Source organism: Anomaloglossus baeobatrachus, chromosome 5 (genome assembly GCF_048569485.1).
Source record: "Anomaloglossus baeobatrachus isolate aAnoBae1 chromosome 5, aAnoBae1.hap1, whole genome shotgun sequence".
NCBI classification, from domain to species: Eukaryota; Metazoa; Chordata; class Amphibia; order Anura; family Aromobatidae; genus Anomaloglossus; species Anomaloglossus baeobatrachus.
In genome coordinates, this window is record NC_134357.1 from 582,041,582 (window position 1) to 582,067,104 (window position 25,523).

The window sequence follows — 25,523 nt, forward strand, 5'->3', positions numbered from 1 at the left end:
AAAATGCCATGGCAGATGACATGACCAGTGATACCATAAATTCACCCTTGATTATTACCTGCTTAACCCAGCAGGAAGTACGCCGCCGCCTCGAAATCACTAAGGTTGACAAATCTCCGGGCCCGGATGGCATACACCCCAGAGTACTACAGGAATTGAGTTCTGTGATAGATAGACCATTATTTTTAATCTTCTCAGATTCCTTAATAACAGGGTCGGTACCGCAGGACTGGTGCAAAGCAAATGTGGTGCCAATATTCAAAAAGGGGACAAAAACTGAGCCGGGAAATTATAGGCCGGTAAGTTTAACCTCTACGGTTGGTAAAATCCTTGAGGGTTTCTTGAGAGATGCTATACTGGAGTATCTCAAGAAAAATAACCTTATGACAAAGTATCAACATGGGTTTATGAGGGATCGATCCTGTCAAACTAATTTGATCAGCTTCTATGAAGAGGTAAGTTCAAGCCTGGACCAGGGAAATGCAGTGGATGTTGTGTATATGGACTTTTCAAAAGCTTTTGATACGGTGCCACACAAAAGGTTGGTACATAAAATGAGAATAATGGGGATAGGGGAAAATATGTGTAACTGGGTTAAAAACTGGCTCATTGATAGGAAACAAAGGGTGGTTATTAATGGTACGTACTCGGACTGGGTCTCAGTTCATAGTGGGGTACCACAGGGGTCAGTATTGGGCCCGCTTCTTTTCAACATATTTATAAATGACCTTGTTGGGGGCATGCAGAGTAGAATTTCAATATTTGCAGATGATACTAAACTCTGCAGGGTAATCAATACAGAGGAGGATAATTTTATATTACAGGGAGATTTATGTAAATTGGAGGATTGGGCTGAGAAGTGGCAATTGAAGTTTAATGTAGATAAATGTAAGGTCATGCACTTGGGTAGAGGAAATAACATTTATGATTATGTACTTAATTGTAGAACACTGGGTAAAACAGACACAGAAAAAGACTTGGGTGTATGGGTGGATGGTAAACTTCACTTTAGTGGCCAGTGTCAGGCAGCTGCTGCCAGGGCTAATAAAATAATGGGATGTATTAAAAGAGGTATAAGTGTTCATGAAAAAAATATAGTTCTACCTCTGTACAAGTCACTAGTGCGACCGCACTTATATACTGTGTACAATTCTGGTCACCGATATATAAGAAGGACATATCTGAACTGGAGAGGGTGTAGAGAAGAGCCACCAAGATTATTAGAGGAATGGGTGGGCTGCAATACCAAGACAGGTTATTAAACTTGGGGTTATTTAGTTTGGAAAAACGAAGGCTTAGGGGGGATCTAATCACAATGTATAAATATATGAGGGGACAGTACAGAGACCTTTCCAAAGATCTTTTTACACCTAGGCCTGTGACTGGAACACGGGGGCATCCGCTACGTCTTGAGGAAAGAAGGTTTAATCATAATCACAGATGAGGATTCTTTACTGTACGAGCAGTGAGACTATGGAACTCTCTGCCGCATGATGTTGTAATGAGTGATTCACTACTAACATTTAAATAGAGCCTGGACGCCTTTCTTGAAAAATTTAATATTAGTAGTTATGTATATTAGATTTTATGACAGGGTATTGATCCAGGGAACTAGTCTGATTGCCGTATGTGGAGTCAGGAAGGAATTTTTTTCCCCATTGGAGCTTGTTTGCCACATTGGGGTTTATTTTGCCTTCCTCTGGATCAACACGTTAGGCTACGGGTTGAACTAGATGGACTTTGGGCGGCTTTGCACATTGCGACATCGCACGTGCGATGTCGATGGGGTCAAATCGAAAGTGACGCACATCCGGCGTCGCAGTCGATATCGCAGCGTGCAAATCCTTTTTGATACGAGGAACGAGCGCAAAAGCGTCGTTATCGTATCATCAGTGCAGACTCCGACATTTCCATAATGCCGGTGGAGCGACAGGTACGCTGTTGTTTCTCGCTCCTGCGGCAGCGCACATCGCTGTGTATCTAGCCGCAGGAGCGAGGAACATCACCTTACCTGCGTCCCGGCTGCAATGAGGAAGGACGGAGGTGGGCGGGATGTTTACGTCCCGCTCATCTCCGTCCCTCCGCTTCTATTGGCCGCCTGCCGTGTGACGTCGCTGTGCTTAGGAAGGAGGCGGGTCACCGGCCAGACCGATGTCGTAGGACAGGTAAGTGCATGTGAAACTGCCATGTTCGCTACGGCAGCTATCACAAGATATCGCACCTGCGATGGGGCGGGGACTATCGCTGCAGCATCGGTAACACATTGTTACCGATGTCGCAACGTGCAAAGCCCACCTTAGAGTCTCCCTTCAACCTTAAAACTATGATACTATGATGACATTTATTCCTTTACCATTTATTATTGGGAATTTGACTTAATTTATTACAGATTATTGTTTCCTTTATATAAATGGCCCTTCACTTTTTTTTTATATTCAGCGCTTGTTATGTCACTTCAATAATATAATTATTATCCCACATTTATTATGTTGTGCGCTATCACCTCACAGCCCAGCAGTCCTGCATACACTGAGGAGCTGACCATGTGACCCCTGACTCCTCCCCTCCATGTGACATCATCACAGGTCCTGTAAGCACAGAGCAGCCATATATCTAGTGTGTGGCTCTGCAGGTGGAGGTAGGTGCAGGGTATTATATATCTAGTGTGCGGCTCTGCAGGTGGAGGTAGGTGCAGGGTATTATATATCTAGTGTGCGGCTCTGCAGGAGGAGGTAGGTGCAGGGTATTATATATCTAGTGTGCGGCTCTGCAGGTGGAGGTAGGTGCAGGGTATTATATATCTAGTGTGCGGCTCTGCAGGTGGAGGTAGGTGCAGGGTATTATATATCTAGTGTGCGGCTCTGCAGGTGGAGGTAGGTGCAGGGTATTATATATCTAGTGTGCGGCTCTGCAGGTGGAGGTAGGTGCAGGGTATTATATATCTAGTGTGCGGCTCTGCAGGTGGAGGTAGGTGCAGGGTATTATATATCTAGTGTGCGGCTCTGCAGGTGGAGGTAGGTGCAGGGTATTATATATCTAGTGTGCGGCTCTGCAGGAGGAGGTAGGTGCAGGGTATTATATATCTAGTGTGCGGCTCTGCAGGTGGAGGTAGGTGCAGGGTATTATATATCTAGTGTGCGGCTCTGCAGGAGGAGGTAGGTGCAGGGTATTATATATCTAGTGTGCGGCTCTGCAGGTGGAGGTAGGTGCAGGGTATTATATATCTAGTGTGCGGCTCTGCAGGAGGAGGTAGGTGCAGGGTATTATATATCTAGTGTGCGGCTCTGCAGGTGGAGGTAGGTGCAGGGTATTATATATCTAGTGTGCGGCTCTGCAGGTGGAGGTAGGTGCAGGGTATTATATATCTAGTGTGCGGCTCTGCAGGAGGAGGTAGGTGCAGGGTATTATATATCTAGTGTGCGGCTCTGCAGGAGGAGGTAGGTGCAGGGTATTATATATCTAGTGTGCGGCTCTGCAGGAGGAGGTAGGTGCAGGGTATTATATATCTAGTGTGCGGCTCTGCAGGAGGAGGTAGGTGCAGGGTATTATATATCTAGTGTGCGGCTCTGCAGGTGGAGGTAGGTGCAGGGTATTATATATCTAGTGTGCGGCTCTGCAGGAGGAGGTAGGTGCAGGGTATTATATATCTAGTGTGCGGCTCTGCAGGTGGAGGTGGGTGCAGGTATTATATATCTAGTGTGCGGCTCTGCAGGAGGAGGTAGGTGCAGGGTATTATATATCTAGTGTGCGGCTCTGCAGGAGGAGGTAGGTGCAGGGTATTATATATCTAGTGTGCGGCTCTGCAGGTGGAGGTAGGTGCAGGGTATTATATATCTAGTGTGCGGCTCTGTAGGTGGAGGTAGGTGCAGGGTATTATATATCTAGTGTGCGGCTCTGCAGGAGGAGGTAGGTGCAGGGTATTATATATCTAGTGTGCGGCTCTGCAGGTGGAGGTAGGTGCAGGGTATTATATATCTAGTGTGCGGCTCTGCAGGTGGAGGTAGGTGCAGGTTATTATATATCTAGTGTGCGGCTCTGCAGGTGGAGGTAGGTGCAGGGTATTATATATCTAGTGTGCGGCTCTGCAGGAGGAGGTAGGTGCAGGGTATTATATATCTAGTGTGCGGCTCTGCAGGAGGAGGTAGGTGCAGGGTATTATATATCTAGTGTGCGGCTCTGCAGGAGGAGGTAGGTGCAGGGTATTATATATCTAGTGTGCGGCTCTGCAGGAGGAGGTAGGTGCAGGGTATTATATATCTAGTGTGCGGCTCTGCAGGAGGAGGTAGGTGCAGGGTATTATATATCTAGTGTGCGGCTCTGCAGGTGGAGGTAGGTGCAGGGTATTATATATCTAGTGTGCGGCTCTGCAGGAGGAGGTAGGTGCAGGGTATTATATATCTAGTGTGCGGCTCTGCAGGTGGAGGTGGGTGCAGGTATTATATATCTAGTGTGCGGCTCTGCAGGAGGAGGTAGGTGCAGGGTATTATATATCTAGTGTGCGGCTCTGCAGGAGGAGGTAGGTGCAGGGTATTATATATCTAGTGTGCGGCTCTGCAGGTGGAGGTAGGTGCAGGGTATTATATATCTAGTGTGCGGCTCTGCAGGTGGAGGTAGGTGCAGGGTATTATATATCTAGTGTGCGGCTCTGCAGGTGGAGGTAGGTGCAGGGTATTATATATCTAGTGTGCGGCTCTGCAGGTGGAGGTAGGTGCAGGTTATTATATATCTAGTGTGCGGCTCTGCAGGAGGAGGTAGGTGCAGGGTATTATATATCTAGTGTGCGGCTCTGCAGGAGGAGGTAGGTGCAGGGTATTATATATCTAGTGTGCGGCTCTGCAGGAGGAGGTAGGTGCAGGGTATTATATATCTAGTGTGCGGCTCTGCAGGTGGAGGTAGGTGCAGGGTATTATATATCTAGTGTGCGGCTCTGCAGGAGGAGGTAGGTGCAGGGTATTATATATCTAGTGTGCGGCTCTGCAGGTGGAGGTAGGTGCAGGGTATTATATATCTAGTGTGCGGCTCTGCAGGTGGAGGTAGGTGCAGGGTATTATATATCTAGTGTGCGGCTCTGCAGGTGGAGGCAGGTGCAGGGTATTATATATCTAGTGTGCGGCTCTGCAGGAGGAGGTAGGTGCAGGGTATTATATATCTAGTGTGCGGCTCTGCAGGTGGAGGTAGGTGCAGGGTATTATATATCTAGTGTGTGGCTCTGCAGGTGGAGGTAGGTGCAGGGTATTATATATCTAGTGTGCGGCTCTGCAGGTGGAGGTAGGTGCAGGGTATTATATATCTAGTGTGCGGCTCTGCAGGTGGAGGTAGGTGCAGGGTATTATATATCTAGTGTGCGGCTCTGCAGGTGGAGGTAGGTGCAGGGTATTATATATCTAGTGTGCGGCTCTGCAGGTGGAGGTAGGTGCAGGGTATTATATATCTAGTGTGCGGCTCTGCAGGTGGAGGTAGGTGCAGGGTATTATATATCTAGTGTGCGGCTCTGCAGGTGGAGGTAGGTGCAGGGTATTATATATCTAGTGTGCGGCTCTGCAGGTGGAGGTAGGTGCAGGGTATTATATATCTAGTGTGCGGCTCTGCAGGTGGAGGTAGGTGCAGGGTATTATATATCTAGTGTGCGGCTCTGCAGGTGGAGGTAGGTGCAGGGTATTATATATCTAGTGTGCGGCTCTGCAGGTGGAGGTAGGTGCAGGGTATTATATATCTAGTGTGCGGCTCTGCAGGGGGAGGTAGGTGCAGGGTATTATATATCTAGTGTGCGGCTCTGCAGGTGGAGGTAGGTGCAGGGTATTATATATCTAGTGTGCGGCTCTGCAGGTGGAGGTAGGTGCAGGGTATTATATATCTAGTGTGTGGCTCTGCAGGTGGAGGTAGGTGCAGGGTATTATATATCTAGTGTGCGGCTCTGCAGGTGGAGGTAGGTGCAGGGTATTATATATCTAGTGTGCGGCTCTGCAGGTGGAGGTAGGTGCAGGGTATTATATATCTAGTGTGCGGCTCTGCAGGTGGAGGTAGGTGCAGGGTATTATATATCTAGTGTGCGGCTCTGCAGGAGGAGGTATGTGGAGATTCCCCATTACTGGGCTCAGGCTCCATACACATTAGATGCTGGGAGAACAATCGCTCTATAGAAGAGAATCCTCCTGATTGCCCCGTGAAGGATGGATATGGACAGGGACAAGATGGCGGAGAGGATATTACACCTCACCCTAGAGATCCTCTTCCGGCTTACTGGAGAGGTGAGAGATTCTGATGACGTCACATTACACCATTCTTATCTATGGGAATAACAGATGGACAGAACTGGAGAGGTGAGGACTCTGGAAATGTCTGGAGTGAGATTTATTACTGTGTTTCTCCATAACCAGGATTACACAGTAGTGAAGAAGACCTCTAGTGAGCGCTGTCAGGCCCCTGTGTCTGAGGGATGGGGAAGACCCCTGAGCCCAATCACGGGGCCTCCACCTCACCCCCCGATACATGAGGACATCAATGACCAGAAGATCCTAGAACTCACCTACAAGATGATTGAGCTGCTGACTGGAGAGGTGACACTGCTGGGAATGCTGGGACATTATACAGCAGGGGTGGGGAACCTTTTTACTGCCGGGGGCCATCTGGAAATTTCTACGAACCATCGGGGGCCGCACAAAATTATCAATGTGAAAATTACCCCGCTACATTTGGTCAAGCAATTAATTAACTCACCCCTATTGTGGTGGCCAGAGATGCTTCTGTTTGGCGCAGCGGTTAATTTTAGGTGATATTGATCATGTTGCTTCTCACAGCTGCTTTTCCAGGATTGTCTCTGTCTGGAGCAGTCAACTCTTTGTGATTAATAAGATTGGTAAATCATATACATCACAACTGACACTGGGACTGCTGAATATATATATACATCACAGGAGGGGCTGGGGGCATATACATCACATAGGAGACGCTGGAACTACTGTATATACATCACATAGGAGACGCTGGGACAGCTGTATATATATTAAAGGAGATGCCCCAGGCCCTTCTGTGATGTATATGCCTCAGCATCTCCAATGTGATGTATATGCCACCAGCCCCTCTTGTTATGTATATGCCCCCAGTGTCTCCTGTGATGTGTATGCTCCAGCCCCACCTGTAATATATACATTACAGAAGACAATGGGGCATATACATCACAGGAGGGGCTGGGGGCATATACATCACAGGATATATGCCCCCAGCCCCTCCTGTGATGTATATTTCCCCAGTGTCTCCTGTGATGTGTATGCTCCATCCCCACCTGTAATATATACATTACAGCAGACAGTGGGGTATATACATCACAGGAGGGGCTGGGAGCATATACATCACAGGTGGGGCTGGGAGAATATATACGTCACAAAAAAGGCTGAGGACATATACATCACTGGGAGGCATAGATATGGCTTTGGAGCGCAGACAGCACGGGGGGGGGTCACGGACAGCATTGGGGGGGCATGGACAGCACTGGGGGGGCATGGACAGCACTGGGGGGCACGGACAGCACTGGGGGGCACGGACAGCACTGGGGGGCATGGACAGCAATAGGGGGGCACGGGGGAAACTGACAACACATGCAGAGCCCAGACATTGCAACGGGGGCGCAGACAGCATGAGGGAGCATGGACATCACTGGGGGCACAGCACTGGGAGGTGGGGGGGGGGGGGAGTCACACAGCTATGGGGTAGTGGGGGGCACACAGCTCTGGGGGAGTGGGGGGCACACAGCTCTGGGGAAGTGGGGGGCACACAGCTCTGAGGGAGTGGGGCACACAGACCTAGTAGAGGGTGGCACACAGACCTAGTGGAGGGGGGGCACACAGACCTTGTGGAGGGGGGGACACACAGACCTAGTGGAGAGGGGGGACACACAGACCTAGTGGAGAGGGGGGACACACAGACCTAGGGGAGGGGGGGCACACAGCCCTGGGGGCCACACAAACCTGGGGGCCACACAAACTTGGCAGACACACAACCCTGGGGAAGAAGCACACAACCCTGGTGGAGCGGACACAAGGGAGCAGGGAAATGAGCACATAGCAGCACAGTGGGAACGGGCACACAGCACAGTGGGAGCGCACACGGGGGAGCGGGTGCAGAGGAGCTGGCACAAAGGAGTGAGCACGGGGGAGCTGTAACGGAGAAGCGGGCAAGGGTGAGCGCGCACGGAGAAGCGGGCACGGGGGAGCGAGCACGTGTTAGCTGGCACACAGCACGGGGGAGCGCGCACAGAAGAGCTGGCACGCAGCAGGGGGGGGGAGCGCGCACTTACTAGTTGACTTGAAGCCGTCAAACTGCTGCTGGGCTTCTGTGGGACGGGGCGAAAGTGTTAACCCCGCCCACAAAATAAGTCCTCCTGAGCACACACTCACTGACCAGCGTTCAGTAGTGAATGCTGAATGCGCGTCCTCGTAGCGCGCATGGGGATTTAAAGGGCCGGCAACCGGCAAGACGCAGGCTGCTGGCAGAGTCCTGGGGGCCGTACAAAAGGTCTTCGCGGGCCGTATGTTCCCCACCCCTGTTATACAGTAACGCTATGAAGGGATCGGGGGTGACGGTATCATTGTATGTGTCAGGTTCCTATAAGGTGTCAGGACGTCACCGTCTATTTCTCCATGGAGGAGTGGGAGTATTTAGAAGGACACAAAGATCTGTACAAGGACGTCATGATGGAGGTTCCCCAGCCCCTCACATCACCAGGTAATAGACAGGGCTAAATACACATGGCCTATAATTATCTGTATGTAAGGAATGAATTCAGTCCCTGTATGTGTCTCCTCCAGGTCTATCCAGTAAGAGGACAACACCAGAGAGATGTCCCCGTCCTCTTCTCCCACAGGACTGTAAACAAGAAGATCCCGATGTTCCTCAGGATCATCAGGTAGATGGAGAGAAGGTGCCATGAAATCTCCTATGATGTGTAGACGGCTGTGAAGGTCTTGTGCTCAGTCTTGTTTTATCCTCCAGTATTATATGTGTTATACTTGTGTAATGAGAGTGGTGGAGATGGCAGGATTAGAGCTGATCATAGATGGGACTTCTCCATCTGTCTGTGACTTTTACAGTATTTGTTTCAGGGTGAAGATCTGCCCCATATTAATACTACAGAGACATATGTGAGGGGTGATGAGCGGAGTAAAGAGGAGATTCCTACAGATAACCGCCCAGGTGAGTAGTAACCACTAAATGCAGAGAAGTCACAGATTCTTCTCAGTCACCGGCTGTGGCTGCTTTATCAGGGTTGTAGTCCGGTCATATCACATGGTCACAATTCTGCTGCTAGACCACCACATGCTCCTCCACCCAAAACTGTCCCCATTATTTTGGGCATTGGATGCCCTTCTGTTGGAGTGAGATCTGTATCAGCCAAATCTTACAGGTAGGATCCATCCTATCCCCTGAAATTAGAAGATGATGACCCTTAAGCGGGCTTTACACGCTATAATATATTTTACGATGTGTCGGCGGGGTCACGTCGTAAGTGACGCACATCCGGCATTGTTAGTTACATTGTAGCGTGTGAAACCTCCGTGCGATTGCAATTGAACGTAAAAACGTTAATCGCGCGCACGTCGTTCAAAACCTAAAAATTGAACATCGGGTTGTTCAATGTACCCGGGGTAGCACACATCGCAGCGTCTGACACCCCGGGAACGATGAACAGATCTTACCTGCGGCTCCCGGCTGGCAATGCGGAAGGAAGGAGGTGGGCGGAATGTTTATGTCCCGCTCATCTCCACCCCTCCGTTTCTATTGGCCGGCTGCCGCGTGACGTCGCTGTGACGCCAAACGTCCCTCCCACTCCAGGAAGTGGACGTTCGCCGCCCACAGCGAGGTCGTATGGACGAGTAAGTACGTGTGACGGGGGTTAATCGTTTGTGCGACACAGTCAACAAATTGAACGTGCCGCACATACGATGGGGGCGAGTCACATCGCATATGATATCGTAGTCTTAATTGTAAGGAGTAAAGCAGGCTTGTAAGGAGTCCGTCCAATGCGCACAACCCCCTACCATCCTGAAACAAATGGATTGTGTGAGCGCTTCAGCGGAACGCTCAAAACAGCTCATTAGCCGTTATTTGGAGTCTGAGGGGGGGACCGGGAGAAAAACCTGCAGCAGCTCCTTTTTGCTTACCAGGAGGTGCCGCAGGACTCCACTGGGTTCTCCCCCTTCAAATTGCTGTTCGGCCGAAAAGTACGAGGGCCCCTAGAGCTGGTACGAGAGAGTTGGGAGGGCACCTTCCTCACAGTAGAGGTTCCCATACTGGACTATGTTCAAAAGTTTAGGGAAAGCATGTGTCGCGGGCGGGGAGGAGGGTGTCAGCACTGCGCTCACCCCCACTGCTTGGGTCCGGCTGCTGCTGCTCAGTGGTGGCTCGAGCGGTGGGCCGGATCCCGGGGGTTCTCGAGCGGCACTCCTCGCCCGTGAGTGAAAAGGGGGGTTGTTTGGGTGTTTTGGGGATTTATTGTCCGCGACGCCACCCACGGTGACTCGTTAACACCACCGCTGCTCTGTATGGGAGGCCCGGGAGTGGTGGTGCGGAGCAGCCAGTTGTTGATGTGCCCCTCCGTGGGTAGGGGTAGTGGTGCTCCCGGGGCCCAGGGATGGACTTGAGATGGTGGGCAGGCGGGTATGGGGCCCGTGGAGGTGCAGGGGCGCAGGGGCAGCGCTGTGCCTTGCGGCACTGTGGTACTCACTCAGCCAGTAAACACGACACAGTTCTCGGTAAACAAACGGCTGGTTGGACGGGTCCCTCGGACGGTTCACGGTGCTGCGGTTCCCTGCAGTCAGCGGTGACGGTCTCTTCCCTGCACCTATGAAATGTCTGTTTGGTAGCGATGGGTTCCCACCGGTTACCCGCTCCCCGGCTACAATCTGGACCGGAGGAGCCACTCTCTTGCCCGCAGGCGCTGGCCCTGGGAAACTGGTGCCTCGGCGGTGGCGGTGTTTTCCCGTTGAGGTTGGACCTTTGCCTTCAATCAGGACTTGCTTGTTGGGAGACAGACGTCCCCTTCACTAACGGATTTGGCAATTTACGGCGACTCCAAGCCTTGCCGGGATCCGAAAGGCCCCTGCCCTGGTGCTGACTGCCCTTTGTATACTGCTCCAGACCACTGGGCACACAGCATCCGTGGTCCTTCCAGCAACCTCCAGACAGTCCCACTGCAGACCTTCGCCGCCGTCTGCTGACCTTGCTGACTCCGTCCGGGCACACAGCCACGGACCAACTTCAGGCCTTCTGTCACTTTCACTTGTCCTGTCACTACTCTTACTTCCTTACTCCTTCACTTCCCTCCACTCATCTGCCTGGTTCTTCCTGCCTCCAGGGCTGTGAACTCCTTGGTGGGCGGACACCAACTGCCTGGCTCCACCCCCTGGTGTGGACACCAGCCCCTGGAGGAAGGCAACAAGGATTTTAGGTTAGCTGGTGTACCTACAGGGAATGTGGGGTGCGTGTGGTGTTGTGACCTGTGACCCCTGGCTTGCCCAGGGCGTCACATTCCCCCTTAGCAAAACGCAGACCGTCCTCAGGCTGCCCGTCCAACACCGGTTTTATTTTCCTTTTTGTTTTCTGTAAATGATATGAAAAAGAGTAAACACATATAAATTATGACATCATCCCACATCGGGAGGCACATTCTTAAACGTTACTAAACGGTTTTACGGGTACGGTTTCCGCTCTCTCCCACCCAAGCAACCTGGCCCTGATGCTGCCCCTAAAGCCCAGGCAGCACCCCTTGACCCAAGTCCAGCACCAGTTACCCGAGCGGGATCTGTCCTTCCCCTCCAGAGGGTAGCCACCAGTTCCTGTGGTGGCTGGGCCCCAGCCTGCTCTGCTGGGGGCCCTCCCTCCAACCTGCCTCTCTGGAGGCGGCATTGCGGAAACGGTACGGTAAAACAATATATTTACAAGCCACTAACGTCTGTGGTTGCCCTGCAAGTTCACGGGCTTGTCCATGGATAGTTCCCATGCAAGCTTTTTAAACGGTCCCCACGGGGACAACGGTGCCGGCTCCGGCCGGTTCAATCACAAAGATAATCTGGTGACTTTCACGGTATCATCATTTTTCATCATTTCAAACTTTTCAAACTTTTAAACCAAACAAACTCACATAACTGCCTTACTGATCCCCTCTCTAAAGGACGGTCTCCCTGTACCTAAGTGGGGGTCTACCTAGGTTGGAACGGGTGGACCTTCGGGGGCCGGTGTCAGTGGGGCTAGGCAGTGGGGCAGAGGGAACAATTGGTTCCTCCTCCCGGCTATCGTGTGGGGCAGGTGGAGGCATAGGGGAGCTGGGCATAGGTTCATCCCTGGGCACTGGCACTGGTTCTGGCTCACGGTTGACCGCTTCCACCACTTCTTCATCCACAGGTTGTGGGAACAGTATCACTGGAAGAATCACCGCGCCGTTCTGCGTAGGCCAGTCTGCGGGGAAGTCACCCATCACAGTGTGGATCACCTCTTTTGCCTTCTCCGCTGGTGGAGGAACTGGCACTTCGGTCATTGTTCTCAAGGCTGGTGGGCACCTTTTTAGATGGTCCCGAGAAACCGTGGCCAAAGTACCCCCTTGGTCACGACTGATCTGGTAAGCCTTTCCATCTTCCCATCCTGTGGGTTGGATGACGTAGGGGGTTTGTTCCCATTGATCATCCAACTTGTGGGTTTTTCTCTTCCGCTTCAACACCACATCTCCAGGCTGGAAAGGACCGGCAGCCGCTTTCTGATTGAAGTGCCGCTCCTGCTGTTGTCGACTCCGACCCAGGTTCTTCTCCACATACTCCTGAATCTGTCGGTACTGCACCCTCCGCCGGGCGTCCCATTCAGCCGTTGCGGGGAGCGTCTCTGGGGCTTCCAGCCCTATTTCCAGGTCCACTGGCAGCCGGCCAGGCCGAGCCCTCATCAGATACGCTGGGGTGCACTTCGTTGAGCTGGACGGGATGTTATTGTACATATCGACCAAGTCAGGCAGCTTCTCCGGCCACAGATTCCGCTCCTCTAATGGCAACGTCTTGAGGAGACCAAGGACCAGATGGTTCATCTTCTCACACATACCGTTGGTTTGGGCATGGTAAGGTGTGGTCCGGATCTTCTTGCAACCATACAGCTGACAGAACTCATGGAATACCTCCGCCTCAAAGGCTGGACCTTGGTCGGTGAGCACCTTCTCAGGGTATCCATGGGGCCGACAGAAGTAAGCCTGGAACGCTCTTGCGGCGGTACGGCCGGTTAAGTCCTTGACCGGGACAACCACCATGAACCGGGAGTAATGATCTACTATGGTCAGAGCGTAGGTGTACCCACTTCGGCTGGGGGTGAGCTTTACATGGTCCAAGGCGACCAGCTCCAGCGGTTGGTGTGTAACGATGGGGCGAAGGGGGGCCTTCTGGCTGGCTTCATCCTTCCTCCTCAACGTTCAAGGACCGCACTCCCGACACCAGGCCTCCACCGATTCCCGCATCCCACTCCAATAGAACCGCTCTCTCAACAGCATCTCCAGCTTCTTCCATCCGAAGTGACCGGCACCATCATGATACGCCTGCAGAACGGTGGGTACATCAGCTTGGGGAATAACCAACTGGCGGATCTTCTCATGGGTCTTCGGGTTGATCAGCTCCCGGTACAGCCGCCCCTGATGTAGGTACAACCGGGTCCGTTCCTTCCACAAGCGTTGGGCTTCCGCTGGGGCGGCAGGGTCCATCCCAGCAGCGCCTTGCTCCACCAGAGTCTTGACTAGGCGGACAGCAGGCGCCTGATTTTGAGCTTCCTGCCACTTCTGACTGGGCAGCGGATCCAGGTTCACCCGTTGCTGATGGACATGGACCTTCTCAACTGATGGCCGGTGGAATGCAGGCAACTCGATCTACTCGAGGTCATCATCCTCGCATCCACTTTCTGACAGGTGGGGCATTCGAGAGAGGGCATCAGCATTAATGTTGACACGACCGGCTCTATATTCGATGGTGAAGTCGTAGTTGGCTAGTCTGGCTACCCACCGCTGTTCTAACGCACCCAGCTTGGCCGTGTCCAGGTGAGTCAACGGATTGTTATCCGTGAAAGCGGTGAACTTTGCGGCGGCTAAGTAGTGGCGGAACCGCCCGGTGATAGCCCACACCAGTGCCAGGAGCTCGAGCTTGAAAGAGCTGTAGGTCTCAGGGTTCCTTTCAGTCGGCCGGAGTTTTCGACTAGCATAGACAATCACCTTCTCCTTTCCTTCCTGGACCTGGGACAGGACTGCCCCCAAACCCACGTTGCTGGCATCTGTGTAGAGGATGAATGGGCAGCCGTAGTCCGGGTACGCTAAGACCTCTTCTCCGGTCAAGGCCGCCTTCAGCTGACGGAAGGATTCCTCATGCCCGATCTCCCATACCAGTGGGGCTCCGATGGGTCTACCACCTTTGGTCTGTCCCACGAGGAGGTCTTGCATGGGGGCAGCCATCTTCGTGTATCCCTTGATGAAGCGCCGGTAGTACCCCACCAGACCCAGAAACTGCCTGACTTCCCTTACGGTGGTTGGCCTTGGCCAGTCCTGTATGGCAGTGATCTTCTCGGGGTCGGGGGCAACACCTTCTGCACTCATCACATGCCCCAGGTACTGTACTCTGGGTTTCAGCAGGTGGCACTTAGAGGGCTTTAACTTCATCCCGTATTTGGCAAGGGACGCGAACACCTTGGCCAGGTGCTCCAGATGGGCTTCATACGTCTGGGAGTAAACAATCACATTATCCAAGTACAACAGGACGGTTTCGAAGTTTAGGTGTCCCAGACAGCACTCCATCAGCCGTTGGAAGGTTCCTGGGGCATTGCACAGCCCAAACGGCATACTATTAAATTCGCAGAGTCCCATCGGGGTGGTGAAGGTGGTTTTCTCCCGGTCTTCCGGGGCCACGGCTACTTGCCAGTACCCACTGGTGAGGTCAAGGGTGGAGAAGTAGTTTGCAGTTCGCAGTGCGGCCAACGATTCTTCAATACGGGGTAGCGGGTAGGCATCTTTATGGGTTATCTGATTAATCTTCCGGTAGTCCACACACATCTGCATGGTACCATCCTTCTTCTTGACCAGTACCAACGGAGCGGCCCAGGGACTACAGCTGTCCCGAATAACCCCTGCCTCCTTCATATTCCGCAACATATCTTTGGCACACTGGTAATGTGCTGGGGGAATAGGCCTGTACCTCTCTTTGATAGGGGGGTGTTCACCAGTGGGGATGTGATGTTGGACCCCTTTGATCTGCCCAAAGTCTAGTGGGTGTTTACTGAAAACCTGTTCATACTCCTGCACCACCCTGTATACCCCCGCTTTGTGATGTGTAGGGGTGTCATCAGTGCCCACATGTAGCTGTTGGTGCCACTCTTTTACCTCCCCCTGCGGCGGGGAAGTGCCGGTAGTAGGTGGGGAGACCGAGGGACTGGTTTCGTGGATGGTGTGGGGGTCTAGGGTGAGTAGTTTGGCAATGGTAGCATACCGGGGAAGCCTGACTTCTTCCTCCCCACAATTCAGCACCCTCACGGGCACCCTCCCCTTTTTCACATCTACCACCCCTCGGGCGGCCATTACGGTGGGCCAGTGCTCGGAGGGTATGGGCTCCATCATGGCAGGGTAGTCACGCCCCTGAGGCCCTACTGCTTCCCTACACCAAATCATCATCTCACTTCTAGGGGGCACAAGCAACGGAGCCACATCCATCACTCTCACTCCACCAATCTCTCCTCCTGTTGAATTTACATGCTGGCGGTACATCAAGGCTCGGATCTCACGCTGCACAGCTCTCTGTCGGCTCCCCGCCGCCGTGGCGGCCAGCTGCTGCAGTAGGGCCAACACATCACCCATACAGTGCTCCATCACATTGGTTCCTAGCACTATCTTCGGGTTATGATCACTGGGCTCATTCATGATCACAATCATACCCTGGTGTTGCAGTTCAGCTTGCCCCACTGTCATGGCCACCTGTTTATACCCCACTTGGGTCAGTGGGAGTCCATTGGCAGCAATCAGCGTTATACTAGTATCTGGGGGTGCCAGCTCGTCCGTCCCCCAATACCGCTGGTACAATGTATATGGTATGGTGGTTACCTGGGATCCAGTGTCCAAGAGAGCCATCACCAGTATGCCGTCTACAACCACGGGAATGATGGGTCGAGCCCCGATATACCGATCCCGCCAGTCCGAGGGGCCACGAGGTTCTACTCCTGAGGATTGGCCCGGGGCCCCAGGGGTTGCTCGTTTAACGGGCACTCTCGAAAGTAATGCCCAGGCTTACGGCACTTGTAGCAGGTTGGAGGCCTGCTCCGCGGTTGGTTAGCACTTCTCCGTTGCATCCAGGGGACATCTTCAGGGCTGTCGGCAAGCTGTATCGGTGCTGAAGGCTGAGATTTGGTCAACGGTTGCAGTGCGGCAAGGATCTTGGCGAGGTCTCCGTCCATGCGACGGACCTGGGCTGCCAGCTCCTCCATAGTGCTGCTTGGGGCGGTGGATGTGGAAGAGGTTGGTAGGGCAGGGGCCACCACCACAGGAGCCGTCTCGATGGGCCACGGGGCTGGCTCCAGGGCTTCGGAGGCCGGGGGCTGTAGTGCTTTAATGGCCCGCTCCTTTAACACGGCAAAGTCCACATCAGGGTGTTCCAGGGCCCACAGCCGGAGTTGTTTACGATCCTCAGGGGACCTCATCCCCTGCGCAAATTGCTCTGTTAACATCTTGTTGCTATCCGCCTCATTAATAGGATTCACCCGCTTTAGCGTGCGGAGGGCGGTTTGCAACCGTAAAGCATAGTCTCGAATGCTATCGGTAGTCCGTTGTCGGCACTGGTAGAACTGCATCCTCAGCTCAGCTTCAGTCCGGGTCTCAAAGGCAGTCTGTAGCTTCTCAAAGATGGTGGCTACAGAGAGCCGGTCCCCCTCGGCCCAGGTCTCCGCCTCCTGCTCAGCCGCACCGGTTAGCTGGCCCAGCACTATCGCTGCACGTTGCTTATCGGTCAGGGAGTACAGCTCCAGCAACGGGCCAAGCTTCTTCCGGAAGGCCTGTAAGGCATCCGGTTTCCCATCATACTGCGGCAGCCAGGTAGCTCCGGGCGCATAGGGCAAGGAGAACGGCATGACCTGAGCGAGTGCGGGGACCGCGGCACCTCCCGCCACTGCGGCTGGGGCCTGGGCAGGCCCATTCCCATCCGCGGGTGCCACTGCGGCTGCGACCGCCGCTCCTCCAGCGGCTCCGTCGGGCGCAGACATCTTGCTTCCGTCCCCCTTAGCTTCTTTCCGGCCACTCCCCTATCGGGGCGGAGTTCTGGCCTTCGCGCCTCTGCTGCTCGAGAAGACGCTCGAGCGGGAACTTTTCGCGCCAAAGATGGCGACTTCTGGAAATTTTCAGCCGGATACCTCCGGCGGTCACAAGGCGCACCTCTACCCAACGGCAGAGCGGTAGGATCCTGTTCGTGACGCCAAGTTGTCGCGGGCGGGGAGGAGGGTGTCAGCACTGCGCTCACCCCCACTGCTCGGGTCCGGCTGCTGCTGCTCAGTGGTGGCTCGAGCGGTGGGCCGGATCCCGGGGGTTCTCGAGCGGCACTCCTCACCCGTGAGTGAAAAGGGGGGTTGTTTGGGTGTTTTGGGGATTTATTGTCCGTGACGCCACCCACGGTTGTGGTGACTCGTTAACACCACCGCTGCTCTGTATGGGAGGCCCGGGAGTGGTGGTGCGGAGCAGCCAGTTGTTGATGTGCCCCTCCGTGGGTAGGGGTAGTGGTGCTCCCGGGGCCCAGGGATGGACTTGAGATGGTGGGCAGCCGGGTATGGGGCCCGTGGAGGTGCAGGGGCGCAGGGGCAGCGCTGTGCCTTGCGGCACTGTGGTACTCACTCAGCCAGTAAACACGACACAGTTCTAGGTAAACAAACGGCTGGTTGGACGGGTCCCTCGGACGGTTCACGGTGCTGCGGTTCCCTGCAGTCAGCGGTGACGGTCTCTTCCCTGTACCTATGAAATGTCTGGTAGCGATGGGTTCCCACCGGTTACCCGCTCCCCGGCTACAATCTGGACCAGAGGAGCCACTCTCTTGCCCGCAGGCGCCGGCCCTGGGAAACTGGTGCCTTGGCGGTGGCGGTGTTTCCCCGTTGAGGTTGGACCTTTGCCTTCAATCAGGACTTGCTTGTTGGGAGACAGACGTCCCCTTCACTAACGGATTTGGCAATTTACGGCGACTCCAAGCCTTGCCGGGATCCAAAAGGCCCCTGCCCTGGTGCTGACTGCCCTTTGTATACTGCTCCAGACCACCGGGCACACAGCATCCGTGGTCCTTCCAGCAACCTCCAGACAGTCCCACTGCAGACCTTCACCGCCGTCTGCTGACCTTGCTGACTCCGTCCGGGCACACAGCCACGGACCAACTTCAGGCCTTCTGTCACTTTCACTTGTCCTGTCACTACTCTTACTTCCTTACTCCTTCACTTCCCTCCACTCATCTGCCTGGTTCTTCCTGCCTCCAGGGCTGTGAACTCCTTGGTGGGCGGACACCAACCGCCTGGCTCCACCCCCTGGTGTGGACACCAGCCCCTGGAGGAAGGCAACAAGGATTTTAGGTTAGCTGGTGTACCTGCAGGGAATGTGGGGTGCGTGTGGTGTTGTGACCTGTGACCCCTGGCTTTCCCAGGGCGTCACACATGCAGCCCCTCATGGCGTTAGCCCATGGGAATTTAGAAGTGGCTCAGGAAAGGCAAAAACGATCTTACGACCGCACTGCCCGACTCCGAGAATTTGCCTGTGGACAGAAGATCCTAGTACTAGTACCGGTACGGATAAACAATCTGCAAGCCATGTGGGTGGGTCCATTTACATTTACCAAGAAATGTGGCACTACGGACTACACCGTGGCCCTGCATCGAGCAGGTGTTCGTGAGCGTACCTACCACATCAACAGGCTAAAAGCTTATGAGGAACGAGAGGTCACCAATTTAGCAGTTTGTTGTCCAGACTTGGACCAGATCCCAGATCTATTCGTGGACTCCAAAAGGGAAATGGGGGTAAAAGATGTATCACTGGGGGAGCAGCTCTGTCCATCACAAAAGCGACAGATATCAGACATACTCAGAACGTATGAATCCCTGTTCACAAGTCAGCCTGGTAGAACCCCCCTGGTCCAGAATCATGTCAACACAGGGGCAGCCACCCCACTAAGGCAACCCGCCTACCGGGTGACACCTCCTGTGTTGGCAATGATGAAGGCCGAGGTGGATGACATGTTAAATATGGGAGTCATAGTTCCCTCCCATAGCCCATGGGCTGCCAGTGTTGTGTTGGTGCCAACAAAGGACAAGAGTACTTGTTTCAGTGTGGACTATAGACGGCTCAATGAGGTCACGATTACAGATGCTTACCCCATGCCCCGGGTGGATGAACTACTAGATAGGTTAGGGGGGTCTCTGTTTATATCTACCCTCGATTTGAGCAAGGGATACTGGCAGATCCCACTCACAAAAGAGAAATCGGCCTTCATAACCCCTTTTAGCATATTTGACTTTACCAGTATGCCTTTTGGGATGAAAAATGCCCTGGTCACCTTCCAGAGGATGGTAGACCATTTACTAGAGGGATGTCATGGGTATGCCCAGGCCTATTTGGATGACATCGCTATCTTCAGCGACACTTGGGAAGAGCATGTTCAGCATGTGTCCTAGGTGCTACAGAGGGGAGCCAAAGCCCAGCTCACCATCCGATCTGACAGATGCCAAATAAGGATGGCCAAAGTGCTATACCTGGGACATCGGGTGGGAAGTGGGTGCATTCGTCCCGAACCTGCAAAAGTAGAAGCCATTACCCAGTTGCCACGCCTGGTCAATCAAAAACAGGTCCGTGCGTTCCTAGGAACCGCAAACTATTATCGAAAGTTTATCCCCAATTACAGTACTGTAGCAAAACCGCTCACTGACCTCACAACCAAAAGATATGCCCATAACCTTATCTGGACCCCAGAATGTGAAACTGCGTTACTCCAGTTGAAAGACTGGCTGGCCCAGAGCCCCGTCCTGACTGCTCCTGACTTCCGTCGCAGGTTCATTGTCCAAACAGACGCACCGGACACAGGACTAGGAGCTGTACTTAGCCAAGTGGGAGACAACGGTGAGGAACATCCGATAGATTACCTCTCCCGGAAACTGTTGGACCAAGAGAGGGCTTACGTCACCATAGAAAAAGAATGCCTGGCTATAGTCTGGGCCCTGAAAAAATTGCAGCTCTACCTCTATGGCAATGAGTTCACAGTCCTCACTGACCACAATCCATTGAGTTGGCTAAATCGCACTGTCGGGGACAACGGACGCTTGCTCAGGTGGAATCTGGCGTTACAATTCTATAATTTTTCCATCTCCCATAAACAGGGCAACAACCATGGAAACGCGAATGGGCTTTCCCGACAGGTGGAGAAGGATGATCAGAAGCCTATCCTGTCTGGCTAATATTAAGAAGGGGGAGGAATGTGACGACACAGATTTTTTCAATGTGTCTTGTGGGTTAAATTTCTTACATTAGCTAGACGTATTGTTCTTCTGTGTGTTAACTCATGTTTGCTAAACTATTGTGTCTGCCAGACCCTTCTGAGCAATCATTGTAATGTAGTTGTGTATTGCTAATCTAATGTAAATTACCTCAGTAGCCATTGTCTAGTCTGTGCATTTCAGACTACATGTAAATATCCTCAGTCTTTCTATCCCCATCCTTTAAATGAACATTATCCATGCAGCTTGAAATTCATCCAATAAGAGAAGCAATGTTGTACAACCAATCCGATAAGGGCACAGTATATCCGAAGGGAAGGCTATGGCTATAAAAAGGGACTTCTTTAAGTCACCAGTTGTTGATAAATGTGCATGATCCAGTCTAAGCTCTTAGGAGCTGGCTAGGGGATCATAACCAGGATGCCTTGTGGACTCTGTCTAGGGACTTTGGCTCCGACTCCAGGATCACTTGGCTACATGGCTTCAATCTAGGGACTTCGATTCCGATTGGAGACCATATCCACAGTCTAGGGATTTCGACTTCGGCTGCCAGGATTATATCATCATACCAGAGACTACTTAAGGAAGAAACCCAGGTTGGGACAATTTGGTCACCTGGCTACAGACTTTGCGGACCTCAGCCAGCATCCTAAATCTAGCGTTATTCCAGTCTCGGTGGGTGCCTGCCAAAAGCGGGGTGCTGCTGGATTGGAGTAAGTAGCCCTGGAAGCTTTGAAGCACGGACATTCTAAGCTCTGGTGAGCCAGCGGAAGGATGAGACTCTGTTGCCTGTTACATTTGTGTGTTTTGCTGGTTATGTGTTATGTGCCGTTAATTGTTTGGGGATTCAATAAAGTCTTAATATTGTGATTCCCTCACCCTGTGTTGTCTGAGTAGTGTTCCGCCCACGGTTACAGAGATCAGCGTTCAGTTGGGATGAGCCCTGGGCCACGCTGTCTTTCTAAAGGCGGCCGGGCCAGCGGACGAGAGCACCCACTGACCCCGTGTTTCCACACCCATCACTGAGGGATATGCGTTGTGATTTTGGTGACAGCTCTGTTTCCCAATTAGCATGTAGGATCAAAGGAGGTAAATTATGAAGTGCCGGCCATTCTGGCAGATGGATCTGAGGCAAGTCAAAGGTAGATAAGTTGGTCGGGAGGTCCCCCAAGTTCTTGAATTCTGCGGAGCCCCCATCTTTTTTTGCAAAAAGTTGAAATGAGAAACCCCCCCCCCACCCCCCACCCCAGTTGTAGGAGATCCCCTTGGTCTTGAAGTAATCGAGTGCTCATCAGGCTTTATGAAGTTGTAGTGTGCTCCTGGCCAGATGTGGGAGGAAAACAATGTCACAGTCTTCCAATTATATGTTCTTTTTAGATCTTGCAGCTTGTGAAATAGTTTACTTCTTGTAAAAATGAATGCAGGACACAACATCACATGGTCTTCAGGGCAAGGTGGATTTGGGACCAAGAGCCCTGTGAATTATATCCATTTCCATAAGCTAGTCCTCTTTCCTCCCAAGTAAATCATAGGATAAAGTATTAATGGTTTTCTCCCACATAAGGGAAGAGATTTCTTCAGACAGGCCACAAATACGGAGCAGGTTTCATCTGTGACGGTTCTCTGTCATCTTTGAATGTTAGATTGGATCTGAGTGGTATGTTCAGACATAAGATATTAGTCCTCTATTGATAGCTATAAAGACGTTGTGTCAGACTCTAGGTTATCCTCTCTGATGCCCACTTGCGTGATGTCCTGTTTAACAGAATACAGAGCCCCAGTCAGAGTCTCTTATAGTCTGTTAAACATGGTCTCCAGGTCCTGCTTTGTTGGGATAGAGCACAGATGTTCTCTCCAATCCCACTCGTCTCCTTCAAAGAGGATTGTGATTAACTACACAAGAACATGACACCGCTGCCATGATAAATCGCTAAGCTGTGCGTGGTTGATGGATCTAAAATACAGTTACATCTACAGGATCGTCATGAATTCTATTATGTTTCCGATCCTAAGGAATTCAGATTACTGCACAATCGCTCCTGAAATGGGGAGCACTAATACTTTTCTGGCCAGAACTCATAGTAGCTCCAATAGTCCATCTTAAATGAGTACAACTCCGCTTTACTGGACTATGTTAAAAAGTTCTCTCTAAATGTCTAATATTTATTCAAGAAATTCATCTGACAGAAGATATTGGCCCCTACAATAGTTTGGATTGCCGAGAGCCCCCGAGCCGCATACTGTAATTACTCCAGATGTGTCACCTCTAGTTACTAAATCACTGACGGTGAAGGCTGTCGGGTGGAGGGCGGTCATTTTAGTAGATGTGTTATTGTCTATAGTCACAGTTTCTCTATAGTAGTTAGTACAAAGCCGCTCTTATTTCATGGCTTTCCACTGCAGCCAGTTTTCTGCTCCTATCCAGGCCCCATTTCTCCAATCTGACATCTGTCACTTTACATGATAACACCTTTGTAAGGCTGAATCTTATCCCAGTGTTTCTGAGATTTTTTTCGTGACACATTGTGCTTTATCTTAGTTGTAATTTTAAGATTGATTTGTTTCCTGTTCACTAAAAAAAAAAAAAAAAAAAAAAAAGTCTGAAATTGTAATCCAATGTAAGAGAATACAGTGAAGAGGTTTTGAGGCTCTGTTGCATTGATCAATTCAATAGCTAAATTTATCTTTCTTCATATGTTCATAGTAGTTATGCAGATTCCATTGTTACATTTTCATTTTCACATATAGCTATTGTATTTTTCAGGACAGTATGTATTCACACAGCAGTTTCTGCTATTACATGTATTCCCCCTTACATAATCACTGGTCTGCATACCTTCTCTCCATATGGTGAAGTTTTTTTAGGTTTTTGCACCCAGTTCAGACTTAGAATGGTGTTCCAAACATTATTTCTTAATTTGAAATGTGTTTCAAACATTGCATTTGGATGTTCTTAAAACAAATAGTGATACCACAACATATAGTCAATAAATAGCATTTACCGTATTCTGCTTTAGTGTAAATTACTATTTTTGACTCCAGAGGCAGTCTCTGGAAATTAGCACAGAGTAGATGTTTTAGAGGCAAAATTGCAAATATGTAATTATACTTCCTACATAGCACCCAGCTTAGGCTATGTGCGCACGTACCGGATTTTGCCGCGGATTTTTCGCGGATTTGCTGCATGTTTCGCTGCAGAAAATGTTCATAACATCTCTGCAGTGAATCACCAGCAAATCCTATGGAGAAAAAAAATCCTGTGCGCACTGGGCGGAATTTGACAGCTGCATGTTTTGCTGCAGGAATCCCGCAGCAAAAACAAGTGCATGTCACTTCTTTTCCGCACATCGCTGCGGGATTTCACTCCATTGACTCCAATGTTAATCGTGAAATCCCGCAGGGAATAACGCAGGCAGCAAATTCTGTGCAGTTCACTGCGTTTTCCTGCGTTATTCCCTGCGGTATTTCGCGGTTTACCTCCGGTAATGTACATCGCCTGTCTGCGGTTTTGCAGGGAAGTGATGTTATTACAGGAAGAGGAAGCCGTGCAGAGAGTAAACACACACAGATCACACACACACACAGACATCACAGACATAGAACACAGACACATAGAACACACATAGAAAGAAAACGGAAATATAGAAAACAAAGAACGTGGGCTCCGCTGCATATTTACCGTCCAGCCGAGGTAAGCACACAGCGGCGGCCCGGTATTCTCAGGCTGGGGAGGGAGAGGGGCAGGGTTAATGTCCCCCGCCTCACTCCCCCTCCCGCAGCCGAGAATATCAGCCGCAGCTGCCCCGGGACTGTCGCATGCAATATGCGGCAGCACCGGCGTGTCCTCGGCTCTTCCTGCCGCCGTGTAGCAGTGGCGGTCAGGGTAATACAACAAGGGGTTAATGGTGGTGGATCACCGCCATTAACTCCAGGCTTGATCATGGCAGCGTCTATGTGACAGCTGACATGATCAACCCGTAAGTAAAGTGAAGAAAACACAGACACCGAAAAATCCTTTATTTTAAATAAAACAAACAAGCCTCGTTCACCCTTTTATTAACCCCTCCCGCACCAAAGCTCCGGCGTAATCCACACAGCTCCGGCATAATCCACAGGGTCCTGCACTGCTGACATCCAGCCGCGATGTGTCACAGACACAGCGCTGAATGAATGCAGCAGACAGCAGAGGTAATTACCGGTCATTTCCCACGGCTGGTAATGTGAACTCACTGCCGACCGTGGGAAATGCAGCGATCTGTCCTCTATCTATCCCTCTATCTGTCTGTCTATCTATCTATCCCTCTATCTATTCTTATGTCTATCTATCTACTATCTCAGAATTAAATGACTTTTTTTTTTCAATGTGCTTTATTGCATTGAATGCAATAAAGCACATCCCAACCCGCACGCAGCAAAACCGCGGCAATACCGCGAACAATACCGCGGTGAAACCGCGGCAAACCGCATGCGGTTTTCGGGTGCGGTTTGCCGCGGTTTTTTACCGCGGGTGCGGTAATCTTTGAGAGCATGCGGAATTTTCTCAAGAAAATTCCATTTCCCAGTGCGCACATGGCCTTAGGCTTCAGGAAACACATAAACCGTAAATGTTTATATGGGTTCTTCCCTGTGGCAATGCCAAACGTGGATAGTAACAGTGTTTGGGCCACTGCAACGCTGAGAAGCATCAAGAACATTTGGCTTTTGCAGTTTCCTGGATTGGATTATGCAGCCATATTGCTTTTCAAGAGTCGTTCAGCTATAACTAATGTGGAAACCCTTCATTTTTTTGGTATAATTTTAGCCAGACAACATTATTTGGTGGATTATTATTCCAATATATGGGAGGCAAAATGAAAAAAAGAGGGTTGAACATCATGGTCTACTGGTTCCTGTTTTGAGGTCTAGTATTAAATTATGAACATTTTTTGTTTCAGTAAATAATTATTCTAATTATAGATTGCTACATAACTTGCAGTTTCTTTAGCTATTTTATAAATCGTATCCTTTCATTTTTATATATTAAA

At 51.3% G+C, this 25,523-nt stretch overlaps 2 protein-coding genes across 2 annotated transcripts in view; one reads left to right on the plus strand and one right to left on the minus strand.

The window, feature by feature from the left end:
- LOC142312468 (uncharacterized) overlaps positions 1 to 25,523 on the minus strand; it is a 419,059-nt gene that overhangs the window by 308,430 nt on the left and 85,106 nt on the right. The window contains exon 6 of the mRNA XM_075351408.1: positions 12,485 to 12,504. Coding sequence (XP_075207523.1) covers positions 12,485 to 12,504 — 20 coding nt within the window. The remainder of the gene's footprint in view (positions 1 to 12,484; positions 12,505 to 25,523) is intronic.
- Positions 1 to 25,523, plus strand: part of LOC142312464 (uncharacterized) — a 104,840-nt gene that overhangs the window by 76,389 nt on the left and 2,928 nt on the right. Inside the window, exon 3 of the mRNA XM_075351404.1 lies at positions 9,099 to 9,189. Within this exon, the coding sequence (XP_075207519.1) occupies positions 9,099 to 9,189 (91 nt within the window). The remainder of the gene's footprint in view (positions 1 to 9,098; positions 9,190 to 25,523) is intronic.